Source organism: Gekko japonicus, unplaced genomic scaffold (genome assembly GCF_001447785.1).
Source record: "Gekko japonicus isolate JY-2015 unplaced genomic scaffold, Gekko_japonicus_V1.1 scaffold425, whole genome shotgun sequence".
Taxonomy (NCBI): Eukaryota; Metazoa; Chordata; class Lepidosauria; order Squamata; family Gekkonidae; genus Gekko; species Gekko japonicus.
In genome coordinates, this window is record NW_015176464.1 from 500894 (window position 1) to 518327 (window position 17434).

General features: G+C 42.9%; 2 protein-coding genes across 2 annotated transcripts in view; one reads left to right on the forward strand and one right to left on the reverse strand.

Annotated features, from left to right (window-relative positions):
* The window catches only part of LOC107123741 (A-kinase anchor protein 17B-like), a 15096-nt gene extending 12159 nt beyond the window's left edge, over window positions 1–2937 (forward strand). The window contains exon 8 of the mRNA XM_015427079.1: window positions 11–2937. Within this exon, the coding sequence (XP_015282565.1) occupies window positions 11–105 (95 nt within the window). The 3' untranslated portion in view covers window positions 106–2937. The remainder of the gene's footprint in view (window positions 1–10) is intronic.
* A 2943-nt stretch (window positions 2938–5880) lies between these two features.
* PGRMC1 (progesterone receptor membrane component 1) lies at window positions 5881–15676 on the reverse strand. The gene is made up of 3 exons (XM_015427077.1): window positions 15266–15676; window positions 8842–8997; window positions 5881–8186 (listed from the first exon to the last, which is right to left on the reverse strand). The coding sequence occupies exons 1-3, from the start codon at window positions 15579–15581 to the stop codon at window positions 8083–8085; spliced, it is 576 nt and encodes a 191-aa protein (XP_015282563.1). The 5' UTR covers window positions 15582–15676; the 3' UTR covers window positions 5881–8082.
* Window positions 15677–17434: the final 1758 nt, after the last annotated feature.

The following is a 17434-nucleotide window of genomic DNA, read 5'->3' on the forward strand; positions in this document are numbered from 1 at the left end:
GCTGAAACAGATTCTGATGAATGGCCTTTGTTTCCTGTTGAAATAGTTCAGACAAATCAATACCCTGACTCTTTCCGTGGAGCAGAACTTGGAAGAAGATGCTAATTTCACCAGTTTTGGAGGACAGTGGGGATCTTGAAACTGTTGAACGTGGAAGATCAAGATGGGTCCTTTTTATACAACTTTTTGAAAACTTAACTGTAAAGCTAGACATACAGTGATAGAGGTGTTTGCTTGGGCCCCTTTGTTTGCATGCTGGGAAAGCTAGGATAGCTTTAACAACCTGCTTGGTAAAATAGGTGGCAAAATCAGTCTCCGTGATTTTGATGGCTACAACGAAGGACCAAAAACATGTTACTGAAGTGCATGATGTAAGCCATTTTGAAGAATTTTCTAGAGGTTTGGACTGAGCAAAATGAACAGTCCCCGCTGAGTTTATGAAAAAACGTGGAATCTGTGGGTTCTGCTCTGTTTTCACTGTACAGTTAGAGGAGTTTTGCATAAGCTAATTGTATGCCAGTTGAGTAAACTTTAACTTAAAAGATTCAAGGAAGTTCTGCCTTAGCAAGAGGAAGGGGCTGATGGTGCAAGAGAAAAAAACACATAGTGGCCAAGACAGAAAAGGAACATATTTATAACTAACTGCACACTTTGCCATTTGAGACACACGTTGGGTTGGGTAGTATATGACTTTCGCAAGATGTTGTTTGTTGGTGCAGCTCTGTTATTGCCAGCCTCCACTGGGGTTTTATGAATACAGTGTATGACTAGGCCCAAATAGTTACCATGGTTCCAAGGCTGTGCTCCCCTGTTACTCCACCTAAGTCTGTTGCCCCTTGGTGTAGAGCTAAGTCATTGTCCAGATGGGTTTTTTTTGCTGCAACTTAATAGAGCTTGTCTGCAATCACAGTTGGTATATGTTCTGTTTGTTGAAAACCAGTGAGAGCCATGCCAGTTTGCCAAAAGATTTCCATGCTTAATTGGTTCACAAATGTCATAGAATGGATTACTCCTCCTCCAATTAGCTTGAAAAAATTGGAGGAACTCCAGATCTTGACAGGCTAGTGACATTTTGCTCTGCTTCTGTTGGGTTTAATAGTTCTGGAATGCTGAATGGGGAATGGTCTGAACAAACCTTTGAACACCAGGAGGGGGGTTGAAATCTTCTTTAGTGCTGGTTGGTATTTTAACCTTCAAGTAAGTGACCTTCTGAATTATAACTAGATTGTCTGAGCTACAGAATTTCTTATTCAGTTATTGTTTAACATTTGTATGAAAACCTGGAAAGAGGTATGATGATGCTGATACAATCCATGGCTATAATTTGCAAATAACCTGACTACAGTAGGACTACTCAGCAGTAGGTAGTACTGAAACCCACAAGCAATGCTATTCATTATCTTACCAAATGGCCAACAGTGCTGTGGAATACTATTCCATATGGAGAGGGGAACGTCAACATATTTTAGTTAAATTTTAAAAACTGTATGGTGTCTGCTTTCATTTTAACATGCTTTATTTATTACATGTCACAGTAACTTTCACAATACACATTCCCTAGCATACCATCCATGTTTGTTAACTTCTGCTCTAATAAAGTAGTAATGAACTACGGTATGCAGGCAGTCTCTGTGTTTAATGTTAAAAGTTGGTTAGTGGCGAACATTTCCAAGCGTCTCCAAGCCCACTCCTGTGAATGCTTTTTCCCAATGTAGCAAGCAAAGTGTTTTGATCTGAAAATAACACTCCTTTTTTTGCACTTGGTTGCTATTTGTTCTGGAATTTTTAAAAGTTTGCTTAGATGTGTTTTATAGGAAAACCCATTCCACAGCTCCAGCAATATATGTCACCAACGTTCAGTGTTCACAGGAACAAAAATCCCTTTCCTGTGGGCCTTCTTGTATTTTTTTTAAACCAGTTTGTGCATGTGTGCATATATGTATCTCCTCAAAATGTTCATACTTAAAGGAACCGTGGAGAGCCTTGCATTCATTTCATAGCAGTAAACAAGAAATGCAGTGCTGGGAAAATGCTATAGCCCTACTCTATGAAAAGCATGCGAACTTTGACCCTCTGGAATATGGATTCAGACCTAATGGGGTTTGTTTATAGCAGTTCATGGCATCAGTGTAATGCTGCAACCCATGTTCTGCATCACAAGGTAAATATGGGAATGATGGTTTTTTTTCTCCTAGTGTGAAGGGACCCAAGTGGGAGGGGAATGCACTTCAAGTAAACCCCAAGCCTTGGAAAAAACCAGAACCATACTAAATCTATGGAAATGCAACACACTTTGTTTGGAACTGAGTTTTTCCTCTTTAAATAAAAACCTGACAATGGAATGGAATGAATTTTCTACACCTCACTCAGATATTATTAATGTTGCAAGCATACAAAAGCTATTTGTTGCCTCTTAAAGAGATGCTTATGATAAATTTGTCGTGCCTGTCAGTATCCGATTAATTAAAAAAAGAACCCATTGATTCACTGGCCCTTGATGGTACATGAGAAGGAAAAGGGAGTGGGACTAGGGCCCATTCATTTCTCCCTCACCCCCTTCACTAATGGAATAATGAAACAGGAAGATCTCATATTTACAGACATGAAATTTCCCTACTTAATTTCCTCGCTTCTCCTCTGAGGAGCGGTGTAGAGAGCACACAAATGAGCCTCTTCTTTCCCAAGGTCCAAGGCAGGGGTAAAGTAAATAGATAAGAGCTGACAATTTATTTGGGGAAAACCCCAGTGATTTAGGAATATGAATTTCTCTCATTAAATGTCTTGATCTTTTCCCCAGGCTTTCTGTTTTTGAACAACTTATGCATAAGGACTGGCAGCGTAAGTTTAAAATAAAACAAATTGGTCAAATTCACATGAATAGATTTGTGAAAACAACTATGGATGTTTCTAGTAAGCTTTCTCAATTTTGAAAAGCCAAGTTTGTAGACATGTTTCTGATTCAACTTGTACTGCTCAGAAAAAAATGTGACTTAATTATGAAAAAAAATAAAATGTATTTATTTTATGTAAAATTGTTTAAATGTTAATTTATGATGTATTAAACTGACAAGTAATACCCTCCTGGTTAATACTTTTGGAATTAAGCTTGTCTTAATTTTCTTGCCATTGAGAACTAAGTTAAGATTGGGGAACATCTGCAAGATGGGATGACGTAAATTCATCATCAAGTGTGATACCCAATCACATTACACAGTTTTGGATTCTGCTGAATTCTTACCTAGGCTTCATATGGCTTAGACTCCTGCGTTCTGCCATCTTGTGTCCACCCAGGAACTAAGACTTTACCATGATGGTCTACCTCCCTAGCTGAGACTAGCAGCTGAAGGTCAGATGGGAATGTCTGACTGAAGCAGATGCTGGTGTTAATTTTATGCTTGGTCCTTGGCCTGAAATGCCTGGTTCGGTTTAAATACAGGCTGGGGTCTGGCATAAGGGGTGGGGAGAGAGAACGCTGCCTCAAGCAGTCTGCCAGATGGTTGACTCTCAACAAAAAGATGTCTGAGCCTAGTTGTCCCTTGAGGCCACATGTCTTTGATTACAAAGCCATTCCCAGATGTGTAGGGTTTGCTGTGTCATGGTGAAAAGTTCATTCTGTATATATTCAGAAATACTCTCTGATCTCTTGCATGTTCTGAAAACAAGCTCTGGCTTTGAAACTAATTCCTTGGAGTGGCTACACCTTCAAACTAAGCTCTAAACTGTGCACAGACAGAGCTTGCATAGCTTTCTGAAATAACTTGCTGTGTAGCTTGACAGGATAGTTTTTCAAAGGTCTTTTACTAAAATGCAAGAATCCCTTGTTTACTCACTAGCTGCTGTGTGGGGATTGTTCAGCCCTTTAGTTTGCAACTGCTTACATAAATGTGCTAAAATCCACATTCCTGTAGTGACTGGTTAGGTAATAGATGGTTACAGATAACTGATGTAGGGGTGGAGCTACGTTCCTGAAGGTTTCATTTATCTTCTGAATGGTTTGCAACGAAGTGAAGTTGCACTGGATTGTTAGGGGAACACAGAAGCTTATTGGCCACAGGAGTTTGAGGCACAACCAAGCAGTTTCCGTACCAAGCACAGGACTATTTCCATTAGGAAAACAATGAAGAACAACATTACTATAGAGCTGTGCAAGTTGGGGAACTATGGAAGAATGGGACTGGAGATAAACACGTGAGAAATCCCTCTCAACAGCATGAGATCGAGCTCCAGAGCTCAGAATTGAGTAGTTTTTTGCTCTGATCTTGACTAGCAATATAGGGTGTCAGTGTGGTAAGTGTTCTAGACTAGAACTAGGGCAACTTTGATCTAATCACTACTTGCTACAAAGCTCAGTAGGTCAATGTGGGCCAGTCAGTCTTGCTTACCTCACAGGGCTGTTGTGAAGAGTTGGACTGCTCTAATCTCCTTGGAGAAAGAGCAGAATAAAATGTAATATAGTAGTTTCTACGTTGCACTAATAAAGGACTAAACAAAGATTTTTTTTAAAAAAAAAACCCTGAAATCAAGTACAAACCTTTTGTCCTAGCTTCAAAAACAAGGTCACTGAACCTCGAATTTGAGCAGTACTATGTACAGAGAAAAGAGCCAGAGCCAGAAGTTGCTTTATTTATTTTGTGCTTTTCAACCCTCTTCTCCCTGCACCTTTCTAAAATGTGGCTGGGGTCTGCCACCTTTACAGATGAAATAATCTTTGTGGAGGAATGATGAATTAAAGACTAGATTTCCCTGAGTTTATACTCTACCTTATCCCTTTAGCTACAGAGGGGTATGAATCAATGTAAGATTACAGCATCTTGGACCCAGTTAGGGGATGTGTGTGCATTCCAGTTTCTAACTGGGACTCAGGTCATTTTCACCTCCTGTCCCTCTTTCCAACTGGTTAAATATTCCATGGCTTTTGAAGGGCAATGAAAAGGCTTAGTTTTTATTGCATCTTTTGTAGTGTTTTTTATCCTCTTCATAAAATACATCCACAAAATATTTTCTGCATACTGGGCAAGTCCCTAAAGTACTCATAAGCAGACTTGATGGTCTTGAAGCTACTGTAGCATCTAAACGGCTTGGGGGGTAATTGTCCAAATTTCCATAGCTATGGCAGCTTTTTGATAATGGAAAAAGACTAAAAAGTATAAACAGGGCATAATAGAATTTGTTTGCTACTCCAGAGGTATTCAGAGTGAAATGCCGAGGATTCAGCACAAAACTAATGGGGAAGTTGTCTTGGGGAGAAAGCAGGTGCAATAGAAATGTTCCTGTGGATACTTCAATTAGTCTTTCCTTTCTGGTTCCATCCCTGGGTGCCACAGACTTCAGACCAGTCAGAAAGTCTTCCCCTGGTCCAGTAAGATGCCTGAGCTAGTGAAGAGTATATTGGGCTAGTGTTCAGTGTGGCTGCAGGCCCCTAGAGTAGTCCATTTCCATTTGCCTAATGCTAGGACCAACTAGTAGCCTCTTTTCTTAATTTCACCAATCCCTTAGCTGCAAAGGGGTATGACTCTTGAGTTAGGACAACAGAGCACTGGTAAACGTAACAGGAGTGCCTCCTTTTCTCAAGTATTGTCCCTTCAGTAGCAGACAGATACATAGATTATTTTAGTGATCTTTCTGTACCCTCAGTCTTATTTATATTGCTTACATTAGGCTACCTACCTGTGAAGTCACACTTCCAACCTTGTTAGATTCATCCCTTTCATGTATGAAGGGTGAAATAAGCAGAGGCTTCGTAATATTTATTTTGCTGTCAGTGGAAGGATCAAAAGTGAGACGCTGTCATTAACACATCACTTGCACATCTTCAGAGGAAGGCAAGAATACCACATTTTGCTTTTAGCTCAAGCAAAGAGGCCCCATAGTCTAGGAAGGTTGTTTTATTTATTTTAATCAAGTACAACCCTGTTGTCCTTGCTTTGAAATAAAGCCATCCAAAACTTTGCAAGGATTACAAGTGACTTTTAAAGAAAGAATGCAGCAATACTAAAGACTTCATTAGCCTACAATTTCCAGAGGTAGGTCATAACACTTCAGCCAACAAAATCTGGTCTTCTAAGGCGCAGTGTGTTACCCACAGGCAAAAAAATATATATTCTGTAAAGTGTTTCTCCTGTTAAGAATGGGCCAGTCAGCAGTTATCATTAGAAAAGTCATTTCTGAGCAATGGAAATTGTTATTTCAAGAACAGTATTATTGCTTTATGTGAAGAAACTGGGGAGAGAAAGGAAAAGGACCCATTAAAACAACGAAGCTTATTGCTCTACCATAGTAACTGAAGTCACTTAATACAGCTGCCGCCACTGTGAGGATTCCCTAGACTCACTTGCTATCTTGAGCATGGGGGAGAGACTATACTCATTTGCCATGTGAGCAACCTCTGAACATTGCAGTGGAGTTCTAGGGTACACAGTGCACAGGTAATACCCATCTGACCTGTTGCACTGAACTCTCACAGCATGCTCTGCGGTTTCACTATGCAGGCTAAGATCCAATTATGGAGAACAAGAAAAGCTTGTCTGAATTATTCTCTTAATTGAAGAATGAGCTTTAAAGAATTGAAATCAATGCTGTCTGGACACCACTATCCTAGATCTAAACCGTATATAAAATCAGTGGTTACCCAGATGATTTAGTCACCAGCCAAGCAGGTCCTACAACTTACCGTAGCAATTTGTTCTGTTGCCCAACTAGTTCTCAGCTAGAAAGAGTTTATGTCTCCTTTCTGACCCCACCCCCAGCTGCAGAATTTGTTAACATCCGTGTTACAAGTCCAGTGCACACTGAGCCTGTGCCAATCAGAAAATTCTGGTGCAGGGGCTTAACCATTAACTGGATCCCACACACGCCATGTTGAATCCCCAGGTGGTAACTATGCTTGCCTGATAGGAAAGAGAAGGGGTCTTGTGGCACCACTAGTCTGTTTCCCCAAGGCTCAACTCATTTGCTTCTGTTAAGTCTTTTCTCAGCTTTGTGTTTCAAGATGCTTCCAAGCACTAACAGCAACAGCAGAAAGAGACCCCTCTTAGCATTCTGCTTTAGTGTACCACCTTTGGAAGGTACAACAGGTGTATATTACTTTTAAGCGGGAAAGACCATTTAAGAAGGTTGACTTTAGCTGGATGGCTGCCTATGCCCTTTGACCTTGGTGGACATTTTACATTTCCAAATAGGTATGTACACTGTATTTGGCTGCATGTATTCACTGCTTTAGTAGCCACTGATTATAAGATCTTATAAATCTGTGACAAGTATGTTCAAAGTAAATGAAGCTTATCAGTCTTTGCTCAGTTTACACGCCTCTCTATGTCAGAAGGCATTTTAACTTCATTAAGCAGACAAGTTTAAAACCAGTACGGCTGACTATACTAATTCTATACCTGGATGTAAATCGCCATATTAAAAAATGGCAAGTTTAAAAATTAAAACCCCATATTCATTTGGTACGTTATGAATAAACCATGCCATCCCTTTTCCAAAATAGTTACAGTGATGTGTACTCTGCTTTAATCATACAGATTTCAAAAGGAAAAGGTCGCCGACAGCATTCATTTCAGCATTATTTATGTAGGGAGAGGATGGAACAGCAGTTGGTCAAACATTCCCTTGTAAAGAAATGTTCATTGTGATCCAGGATATTTCAGGAAAGCTGTCACCTCTATGAAGTCATGTGAGGTGAGGGGGGAAACCTAGCATCTGCTTGTTGTCTGGATGCCATCCAGCTTTGCAGTGACTCCTTAATAGGACATATGTAGGAGCCCTTTTGTCAAGTTACCAGCAAATGACTGGGAATTGCAGAGCGCAGGGGCTTGGGCGAATGTACGTTCTTACCAAAATTTTGGGTATTTTTGGTTGAAATTCCAATTTGGACCACACAGCTTGGATTTAAGCAGCTCAGCGTTGTCTGGCAAAGTTTCTTGGGAATGTAGATTAAACTGTGTTTAGTTACAGCCAAATCAACAGAGGTGCTCTCCATTTCTAAAAAAGAGCTGATGTTCAAATAGTAAAATAGAACCGGAATGTGACCAAGGGTCCTTTAAAAATCCAAAAACTCCATATTTTTCTTTCAGGTGTTCACTAATCTTTCTTGCGTTGTTCAGGATCTTTTGTTTCTTCTTCATCTGAATAGACCGTGGGCTCTTCACCATCCTTCAACAGCTTGCCCACATAGTGGTATTTAACTGAACATGACAAAAAAGGAAAATAAAGATATTATTTTTCTAAATACCTGTTTAAAAAAAAAATTGTTTCACTAACATCAATGCAAATCAGAATTTGCAAGAAAATCTGGAGTTAGTGTATCTCCAAAGAAAAAGGCAAGTAGCATTTCTTATGCAAATAATTGTGTAAGATCTTAGTGCGACTCACAGAAGAGACCTCCCAAATAAATGGTACCTATTCGTATTGTGCATCGGTGAGAGAACGTTTCATCTTACCCATTTTCTTTGCCAAATTCCCCATTTTTTTTGTTTTAATGCCATTTTTATATTATGTATCAGTCTCTGAATACCACCGATGCAAAAACAGGCATGATGGATCCATTTCTAGCAAATTCTGTTAATAGGGTTGGGGGGAAAGTACAACTGCAATTTCAACCCACGTGTTGAAAACCCACAACAGAAACTTGGAACTTTTGAACTGAAGCAGAGTTATCATGAAATTTGTAACATCCCATTTTATTACCTTTGCTGAAAGCAAACTACAGCTTGGAATACAAGCATGTGTATAATATACATGAATGAGTCAGGTTCAAGTCCCAGCGTGTAATAATTATATGGATGTGATTTTGTAGATTTGAAAAAAAATCACAGGCAGCACAAGATTAGGAATGCTTACACGTGAACTGCTGTTCCCAGTCGTTCAAGGTCTCTCTTTGCGTGGCATCCAGATCAGAAAGGTCATCATATCCATCCTTCAGTGCTTCTTTATCCAGGCAGAACGTAGCAAGACCTCTGGATGCGTCCCTTCCAGCAAAAATGCCATAAGGGCCATCTTAAGAGAAGAATATTAGCTATTAGAACAGCATCTTCCTAACTTTGAGGACTTGATAAGATCAAGAACACATGATGTGCTTAATTCCCTGCTTGGGGAAGAAGACCATTGATTTGGCTTTGAAAACAGTCCCTTGAGTAACTCTTTATACAGGTTTTTTTTTTTTCAAGTGTTGTACGTCCCGTACCCTGCATACACATTTCTGCCAAATATTGCTGTACTTGGTTTCTAACCTTGGCATTTTAGCACAAGATGACTTCTGTGAGGAAAACAGGTGGAAGAAGGCATTGTATTAGGAGGTGGAAAAGGGGGCAGGAGAGAAAACAGGACTGACGTCCCCGTCCCCCAGACATGGGCCAGGAACTACACTGACAGTCAGTGTGGTATTCTGTTTAAGAGCAGCAGACTCCAATATAAAGAACTGGGTTTGATTCCCCACTCAGCCACATGAGGCTGGCTGGGTGACCTTGGACCAGTAATAGTTCTCTCAGAACTCTGTCAGCCCCACCTACCCCACAAGGTGCCTGTTGTGGGAGAGGAAGGGAATGTGATTGTAAGCCGCTTCGAGATTCCTTACGGTAAAGCAGGGAATAAAAACCTGTTTTTCTTCTTGATAGAAATACCTGGCCCGTTCTAAAATTTTACAGTAGTTGCTAAAAACATTAAGTGGTAGGGGACAGCCACTGGAACTGGTGATATGCAGAAAGCCCACCAACTACACACACTATATTATTTACTCAGCTGAAGGTCATGTTGGGATCCAGTCTGTGTGGAAGCAGCAGAGGGAAAACAAAACAAAACACAAGAAGCCTGAGGTCATGTGAGAAAAGCCACAACTTAAGCTCTTCCCATATGATCCTAGGCATCTCATGTTACCCCAGCACATGGGAAAGAATGGCATTCTGGGAGCTCCCACACTGCCAAACCCAGTCTATGAGAACCGGAGCACTACAAGTAAGAGACCCCATTGTTTATAGTGCTTAAGAGACAATGTGTGTGTGTGTGGGGGGGGGAAGGATTAAGAAAAGAGGATCCCACGCATGATGACAGTTAAAGTTCTTTGAGTAGCCCCACACATTCCCAACTATAGTTTATGAATATATAAAATGAAGAAACAGTCATTTCTAGTGCAGTTATTATGAAAGTCCTGGTTTAGGAATGGGGAGCAGGCCATAGGATCAGACACCACTGAGTCCTCTGTCGCCCTGGTCTACACATGAACCCCCAACACACAGGATTTGCTGATAAATGGGATGTTTGCTGTGATTAAGAGTGCTCCTAAACTCAAACACAAGAGGAGTTCAGGAGCACCCTTTACCATGGTTTAGTGAGGTTCAAATGTACTCTGGCACCAAGCCCAACAAGAACAAAGGAACTTTGGATACAAGTAGCAAAGGGAAGAAGTGAATTATTCCTAAACCATGGTTATCATTACATGTGTAACAGCCTTTAGAAGGGCATTTTTGTTATGGTCACCTAGGGTCACCAACCTCCAGGTGGCACCTGGATATCTGCTATTACAACTGATCTCCAGATTATCAAGATCTGTTCCCTTGGAGAAAAATGGCTGCTTTGGAAGGTGGACTCTATGGCCTACTCTGCTGAGATCCCTCCCCAAATCCCACCCTCTCCAGGCTCCACCTCCCAAATCTCCCAACCCAGAGATTTCAGGGAAAATCCTGAAACAGCAGATTTGTTTGTCTCTCCCTATCACTGGACTCCTCTAAGGACTTTAGACAGTAAAAGAGTAAAGTAAATCATTAACATTATTTAGCTTCTCACTCTGCCTCCTACTATGAAATTCCTGTAGCAATGAAACCTTCTTTGCCAACAAACAGAAGTCCTGCCCAATCCCCATTTTGACATCTTCTCCCAACACACTTTTCTTTAATCATGAAGACTGGAAACTTTTTTACATTTAAAGATAACAAACTGCAGACGGCATCTGTGTGATGTTCTTGCAAGATTTACTGGGTCCTGAGTATAAATCTGAATTACCAAAGATATTTTCAAATACTGTAATAGAAGACATGTAGAAAAGAATGGGGGAGGGGCTGTATCAGGACACTGCAACGAATTATCAAGTGATATGTAAGACAACCCTGGAAAAGGCAGCAATGCAAAGTGGATGATAAATAGTATTCCTCTTTCTCAGAACAAGCATAACGCACAGGTAGGTTTAATAGACAGAAGATCTCAGGAACTTGAGGCGTTCCCCATTCCTGCTGTTTTTGTGCTCTACTCTCAAACTGCTGCTTCCATACAAACCGGGTTCCAGATGTTTCCTGGCGACACACACTCCTGGTACCCTGTGTGTGGAACAGAACAGTGGCAGGGGGGAAAATTGGGCACCCTTCTTTCCTTTCCCCACCCCACCTCTCTGTAAAGCTGTACATAATTTCCTCTGTAACTTGCACATAATGTGCTACTGGGCTCCAAGCTCCTGCAGGAAGATTGGGACTGAAATCTAGAGAGTCACCCATAATGAGAGAGCTATGCAAGAGAAACTGTTTGCTTAAGCAACTGTGTGTATCTGTTACTCCACACAAATCTCTCTGTTCTGATCTTTGACCTTGCCAAAATATTATTTAGAAAACCTCCAGAGAATTTGGGTCTTGTGTAACCATATAACCTCTCTACTCCTACACAGATTGCATACAAAAAGCAATCCTTTGCAATCTAGCTAGGAGGAGAGGCTGGGCCACCCCCTCCCGCTCTCAGTGCCTGGGGTTTAATCCCCTTTACAAACAAGATAAGCTGGTTGGACAGGGAAGCAAGGTGGAAGGGGGTTGGGTCTCCTTCTTTCCCTCCGTTCCAGTCTACATGTCTCCCAGTGTTCGCTGTGCCAGCTCCATCTCACCTTTCCCCTACTCTGATCATAAGATTTGTTCCATCTTTTAATTCTCCTCAGCACGCTTAGAGCATTGTCTGTCTCATCCTTTCTTCCACCCTTTCACAGGGCAAATGCACACGCCCTACAAGCAGGAAAGAGATCCCCCCTACTGCCTTTAGAGCCCACTATGACAATTCAGAAAACCATGAGTATCCCAGGAAAACATGGTTGTGTGAATCAGTTGTTATGCAGTGGACGCAGCTTTCTTTACTGGATAGACCAAGGTAGGCCATTTCACCCCATAGCTATGATCTTAATAACTAAAGGCTAAACTTGAAAAAAAAAAGTCACCTGTGAGCCAGCAAATTTAAATCTCATCCACAAGCTGGATAGAATCCACAAACTATCTCTTCCCTGTCTCATCTGTAATATGGGAATGGTAATATTGGCATATATTGTGAGCGTGAATAACGCCTTTCAAACACCTCACACTAAACAGGCTATATAGAATCGAATATGATCTCAATTGTGTGATTTTACATTCCCCATAAAAATGGGTGCCATCATACTTTTGCTATGGATCCTTTAGGTTTTCCAATGTCACAGTGCTAAAGGGGAAAAAACGAACAAACAAAATTGGTAAGCCCTCTACTTGCGACTCACACCTAGCCTTAGCCCCACCTCCCTTGGAAAGAAAAGACAGGTCCCAGAGCAAATTTCCAAATCCAAATGGCTGATTGGTTCAGTAAGTACTCAAATTCAGATTGCAACCTTCTCAGAGCAGGGACCTTCCTCATTTGCTTACTAGTTACCCCTTAGCATAATTAAACTCCCATTACACTTTGATAGACACCACCAGGACGGATGAAAAGTGAAGGAAAGCATCAGCTGTCTGGATTCTATTCTATTAAAGGGTGCTTCTGCGCTACGGCCCTTTCAGCACCAGCCAGTCAACACTTTTCTGCAATCAGCTAACCATGCTTTACACCTTATAGAAGATTTTGCAATACATTTCTGCAATGCCTGTCCACTCTGTACAAAGCCGTGAGGAATGGGGAGTAGAAAGGGCAGGGCAAACCATGCTGCATCCTAGGAACCTGCCAGCTAAACACCCAACCTACTTGGTTTCAGTGGGGTTAGATTGGAGCAGCACTGCACAGAGTTGCGTTTAGATTGTTTATCGGAGAGTAATTACTGTGCAGGATTGCATTTAGTTTGGAGTAAGAACTGCAAAGGATTGCATTCAAATTTGTTTAGACTGGAGTAACACTGCACAGGACTGCATCTAGACTGGAATAATGCCACATAGTATTGCAATTAGACTGAAGAAACAACTGCACAGCATACGAGAGACTTCAGAAGAAAATCAGCTTGTTTTTGATTGTGTGGGTCATGAAAAGCTATGGTTGGTTTTAAAAGAAATGGGTGTGCCACAACATCTGATTCTGATGCACAACCTATACTCTGGACCAGAGGTGACTATAAGGACAGACTTTGGAGAAACAATTCAGACAAGGATGTATCTTGTCTCCCTATCTGTCCAATCTATATGAAGAACGTATCATAAGGAAAGATGGATTAGATTTAGATGAAGGTGGAGTGAAAATTGGTGGAAGGAACATTAACAATTTGAAATATGCATCCCTCACTTCTACTCCTAAATTACTGAGTTATCAAAAGAAGTGGCAAAAGGATCTGGGATTTATCCTAACAGACACACACTGGGAAAACATCTGGAGATCCCTGGCAAACAACTCTAAAGTCTTATAAGACTACAATTTTTAAAACTACTTTCCAGGTGATATTGGACCCCAGTGCATCTGAACCATATAAATGCTCAATTAAGCACTTGATGCTGGAAACACTGTGGGAACCCTGGCAACTATTGGCATTGCTGGTGGGACTGTCCACATCCAGGCCTTCTGGCAAGAAATAGCAGCTGTTATAAGCAAAACTGTCTTGAAGTGTAAGGATGTGTTGCTGGCGACCAAGATCAAGATAATTCACACTATAGTATTCTCCATCACTATGTATGGGTGTGAAAGTTGGGCATGAAGAAAGGTGACAGGAAGAAAGCTGCTGCTCTCTTCTTCAGATACAGCAGTGACTCGTGAAAGTTCATACCCTGCCACATATTTTCAGGTGATCAGCCATGTTAGTCTGAAGCAGTAGAACAAATTAGGAGTCCAGGAGTCCAAGGTATGAGGTTTTGTCTGCATGCACACTTTTTCAAATACGATGGAAATGTGAAAAAAAATGTGCCTGCACACGAAAGCTCATACCTTGAATAAACTCCTAATTTGTTTTGCCACATTTTTTTTAGTCTTTAAGGTGCTATTGGACTCTTGCTCTTTTCTGCTGCTACAGACACACTAGCATGACTACCCATCTGGATCTATGTCCAAGGAAGAAAGCGGATTCATTTGAAATGTGATGTTGGAGGAGTGGCGCGTCAAAAAGACAAATAAGTGGGTTCTAGATCATATCAAGCCTGATCTCTCCCCAGAAGTTAAAGCGACTGAACTGAGGCCACTGTACTTTGGTTGCATTATGAGACGGCAAGACTCACTGGAAAAAAATCATAATGCTGGGGAAAGTTGAAGGCATTTAGATTGGAATAACACTGAAGAAGACTGCATTTGGATTGTTTACGGGCAGAAAATGGTAATTCTAATCTTAATTAGCCAAGTGACTAGGTTCCATGGAGAGTGAATTCACTGGGAGAAATGAAGTCATCTTTTAAAGACGCTGTCCTACCCAGAATCAGGACAGCAGAAGAATGGTGGATGAGTTTAACTTTCCATGTCAAATGAACTCTTGTGGGTGAAATGGGGGTTCTGCAAACTACCACGTGCACAGAGTTGTGGTGATGATTTCTCTACAGAGCCCTGTGGCTAAAGCTGATCCCATGCATGCTTACTCTGGAGCAAGTCCCACTGAAATTAATTTGGGGTTACAGGCCCTGTGCGCTTGGAGCTGCCAAAACCCCGCTTCAAAACTCAGCCACCCAAGCACCCTCTGTCTTTAGGCAGGCCACTCCTTGCTTCACTTATAATGCAGGGAATCCTGGACGAGTTGACACAGATTACTAGATATTCCTTCCTCCGTTTATCCCCCGCCCTCCACCGAGCCCTGGTTTTGTTCTCCTTTGCAGCAAATTCTAGACTGTAAACTCCACGGGGCAAACACACACGCCCTTGCACGACGCCATACGCACCAATGGACGCAGGATAAAAAATAACGATCCAAACTCTTGGAAGTCTTGACGTTAGCGCAAAGGATCCTTAACCTCATAACCCCCGGGATCTCGTGGACCTGGAGAATGAAAGCAAAGCCAAGGGCCGCTGCTGCATGCCTCTCAGCGTCACCCCCCCCCCCCACCCCCACCGGCCCTCCTTGCAGTCGTCCACCCCAGGCGATGCAGGAGCCTCTCACCCGGCCCGTAGAACTTCCTGCCGCGGCTCACGTCGAAGACTTTCCCGTTGATGGCCATCAGGATGCGCGGGTTCTGGATGCCGTCGTAGGGGCACAGTTCGGCCAGCGTGAAGTCGCGGCGCTTGAGCTTGGGCAGCGGAGGAGGCTCTTCCTCGCCGTCGCGCTGGGCCCGAGGCCGGTCGCCCCGGACGATCTGGTAGAGAAGGAAGAGGCAGAGGCCCAGCAGGCTGAGGTTGAGCGGGGAGCTCACGATCTCCATCAGCAGCCCGGGGCTACTCGCCTCGGCCGTCTCGCTGGCTACGTCTTCTTGCGCCATGGTGGCCCGCTGCTGGAATACCCAGTCCTCGCTCGGCAGGATCCGGTCCAAGAGTCCAGGCCGAGCAAGGCTGCGAAGGAGGGAGGCGATGGAGGCGGGCGGAGCAAAGAGGCAGATGGGGCGGAGGCAGAGCGGGGCGTGCCGGCGGTGGTGGCTGGAAAGCCTGGTTTCTCGCCGCCGGCAAGGCCGGCTTGCATAGCTGGGGTAGGCGTGTCGTCGGTGAATTGAAACGCACGCAAACTAACCAGCAGTGCCGTGGTGAGTGGCGCCTGTCCGTTTCTTGATTACATCTGAATTTGACATAATTGCGTTTTCCGGCCTGTATTAATTTTTCCGGCATTTCGTGGCCTTTTATTGGCCCTGTGCTATTTGCAGTTTTCTTTTACAGTCTCCTGTTTGCATTTGATGACGATAGCTCCGATTCACGGTCGCTTAGAAGAACAGCAGGTTTTTATACCCTGCTTTTCTCTACCTGAAGGAGTCAATGCTCCCTCTAAGCCTTGTGAGCAAAAATTCTGCTTTGTGAGCTGGTGGCACTAAAGTTGTGAGTAAGCGATTTGGCTACTGCATAAATTAGCTTGCTCTGGAGCCATCCTTCCTGAGCTAAGACAAAAAGGCCTGAGCCGGAGGCTAAAAAACTGTGAGGTAGCTCACACTAACTCAGCTTAGAGGGAACAGGAGCCGCTTACAATCGCCCTCTCTTCCCCACAACAGACACCTTGTGGGGTAGGTGGGCCTGAGAGAGTTTGGAGACAACTGTGACTGGCCGAAGGTCACCCAGCAAGCTTCATGCAGAGGAGGGGGGAATCAAACCCGGATCTCACGATTAGAGTCTGCCGCTCTTAAATTGTGCCGCCCCACACTGGAATAAGTGTTCTTTGCTTTGAAGGTAAGTTTACCAACTTCCGGATGGTGGCTGGAGATCTCCCGGAATTACTGCTGATCTCTAGGCTATATAAATCTGTTCCCCTGGAGAAAATGGCTGCTTTGAAAGGTGGACTCCATTGGATTGTACCCCGCTGAAGTCCCTCCCCTCTCTAAATAGCACCCCCCCCCCCCCCCCGCCCCCCCCCCCCCGCGCAGGCTCTCCCCCAGGCAGAAACAAAAAAATCTCCAGGAATTTTCCAACCCGGAACTGGCAATCCGATTTAAATTGAATTGAAGATGATACTGGGCGCCAGCGATAATTTGTATATGGATGTGTCCTTGTGTGTATTGTCAGCCACTGTGTGCATTTGACGACATGGGCTCCAGTCAATGAAAGTTTATGCTGTAATTTGTGTGGGTGTGCCAAAGTGGAGAAGTCCAGGCTCCATACATTAGTCTGGACGCTCAAATCTGAAACTAACAAGGAGTGGGGAAGAGATGATATTTCAGGACATGCCAGGAAGGTCTATCTAGGGGCTTCAGAGGGTAGCTGAGTTTTGAGCCCAGTAGCTCTTTAGAGACCAAGCTTTCGAGAGCCAAGGCTTCAGAGTATCTGACCAAGGGAAATTTCTCCAAAACTTGTCCCCTGAAAATCTTGTTGGCCTCTGAGGTGCTACTTGACTTGGAGGAGTGCAGAATTGAACCCGGTTCTCCTGATTAGAGTCTGTCACTCTTAACCACTACATCCATGCTGGTAGTTTTGGGTGGGTAGCCATGTTGGTCTGAAGCAACAGAACAAAAATTGAGTCCAGAGGCACCTTTAAAACCAACAAAGTTTTATTAAAGGTATAAGCTTTTGTGCACAAACAAACTTCTTCATATACATTTAAACGGAAGCTACCAGTCCATATATATAGGTAGAGGGTGAGCAGCAATTAGCATAAAACATAATAAAGGTCCCTGCCACACTGCAGGAAAAATGACGG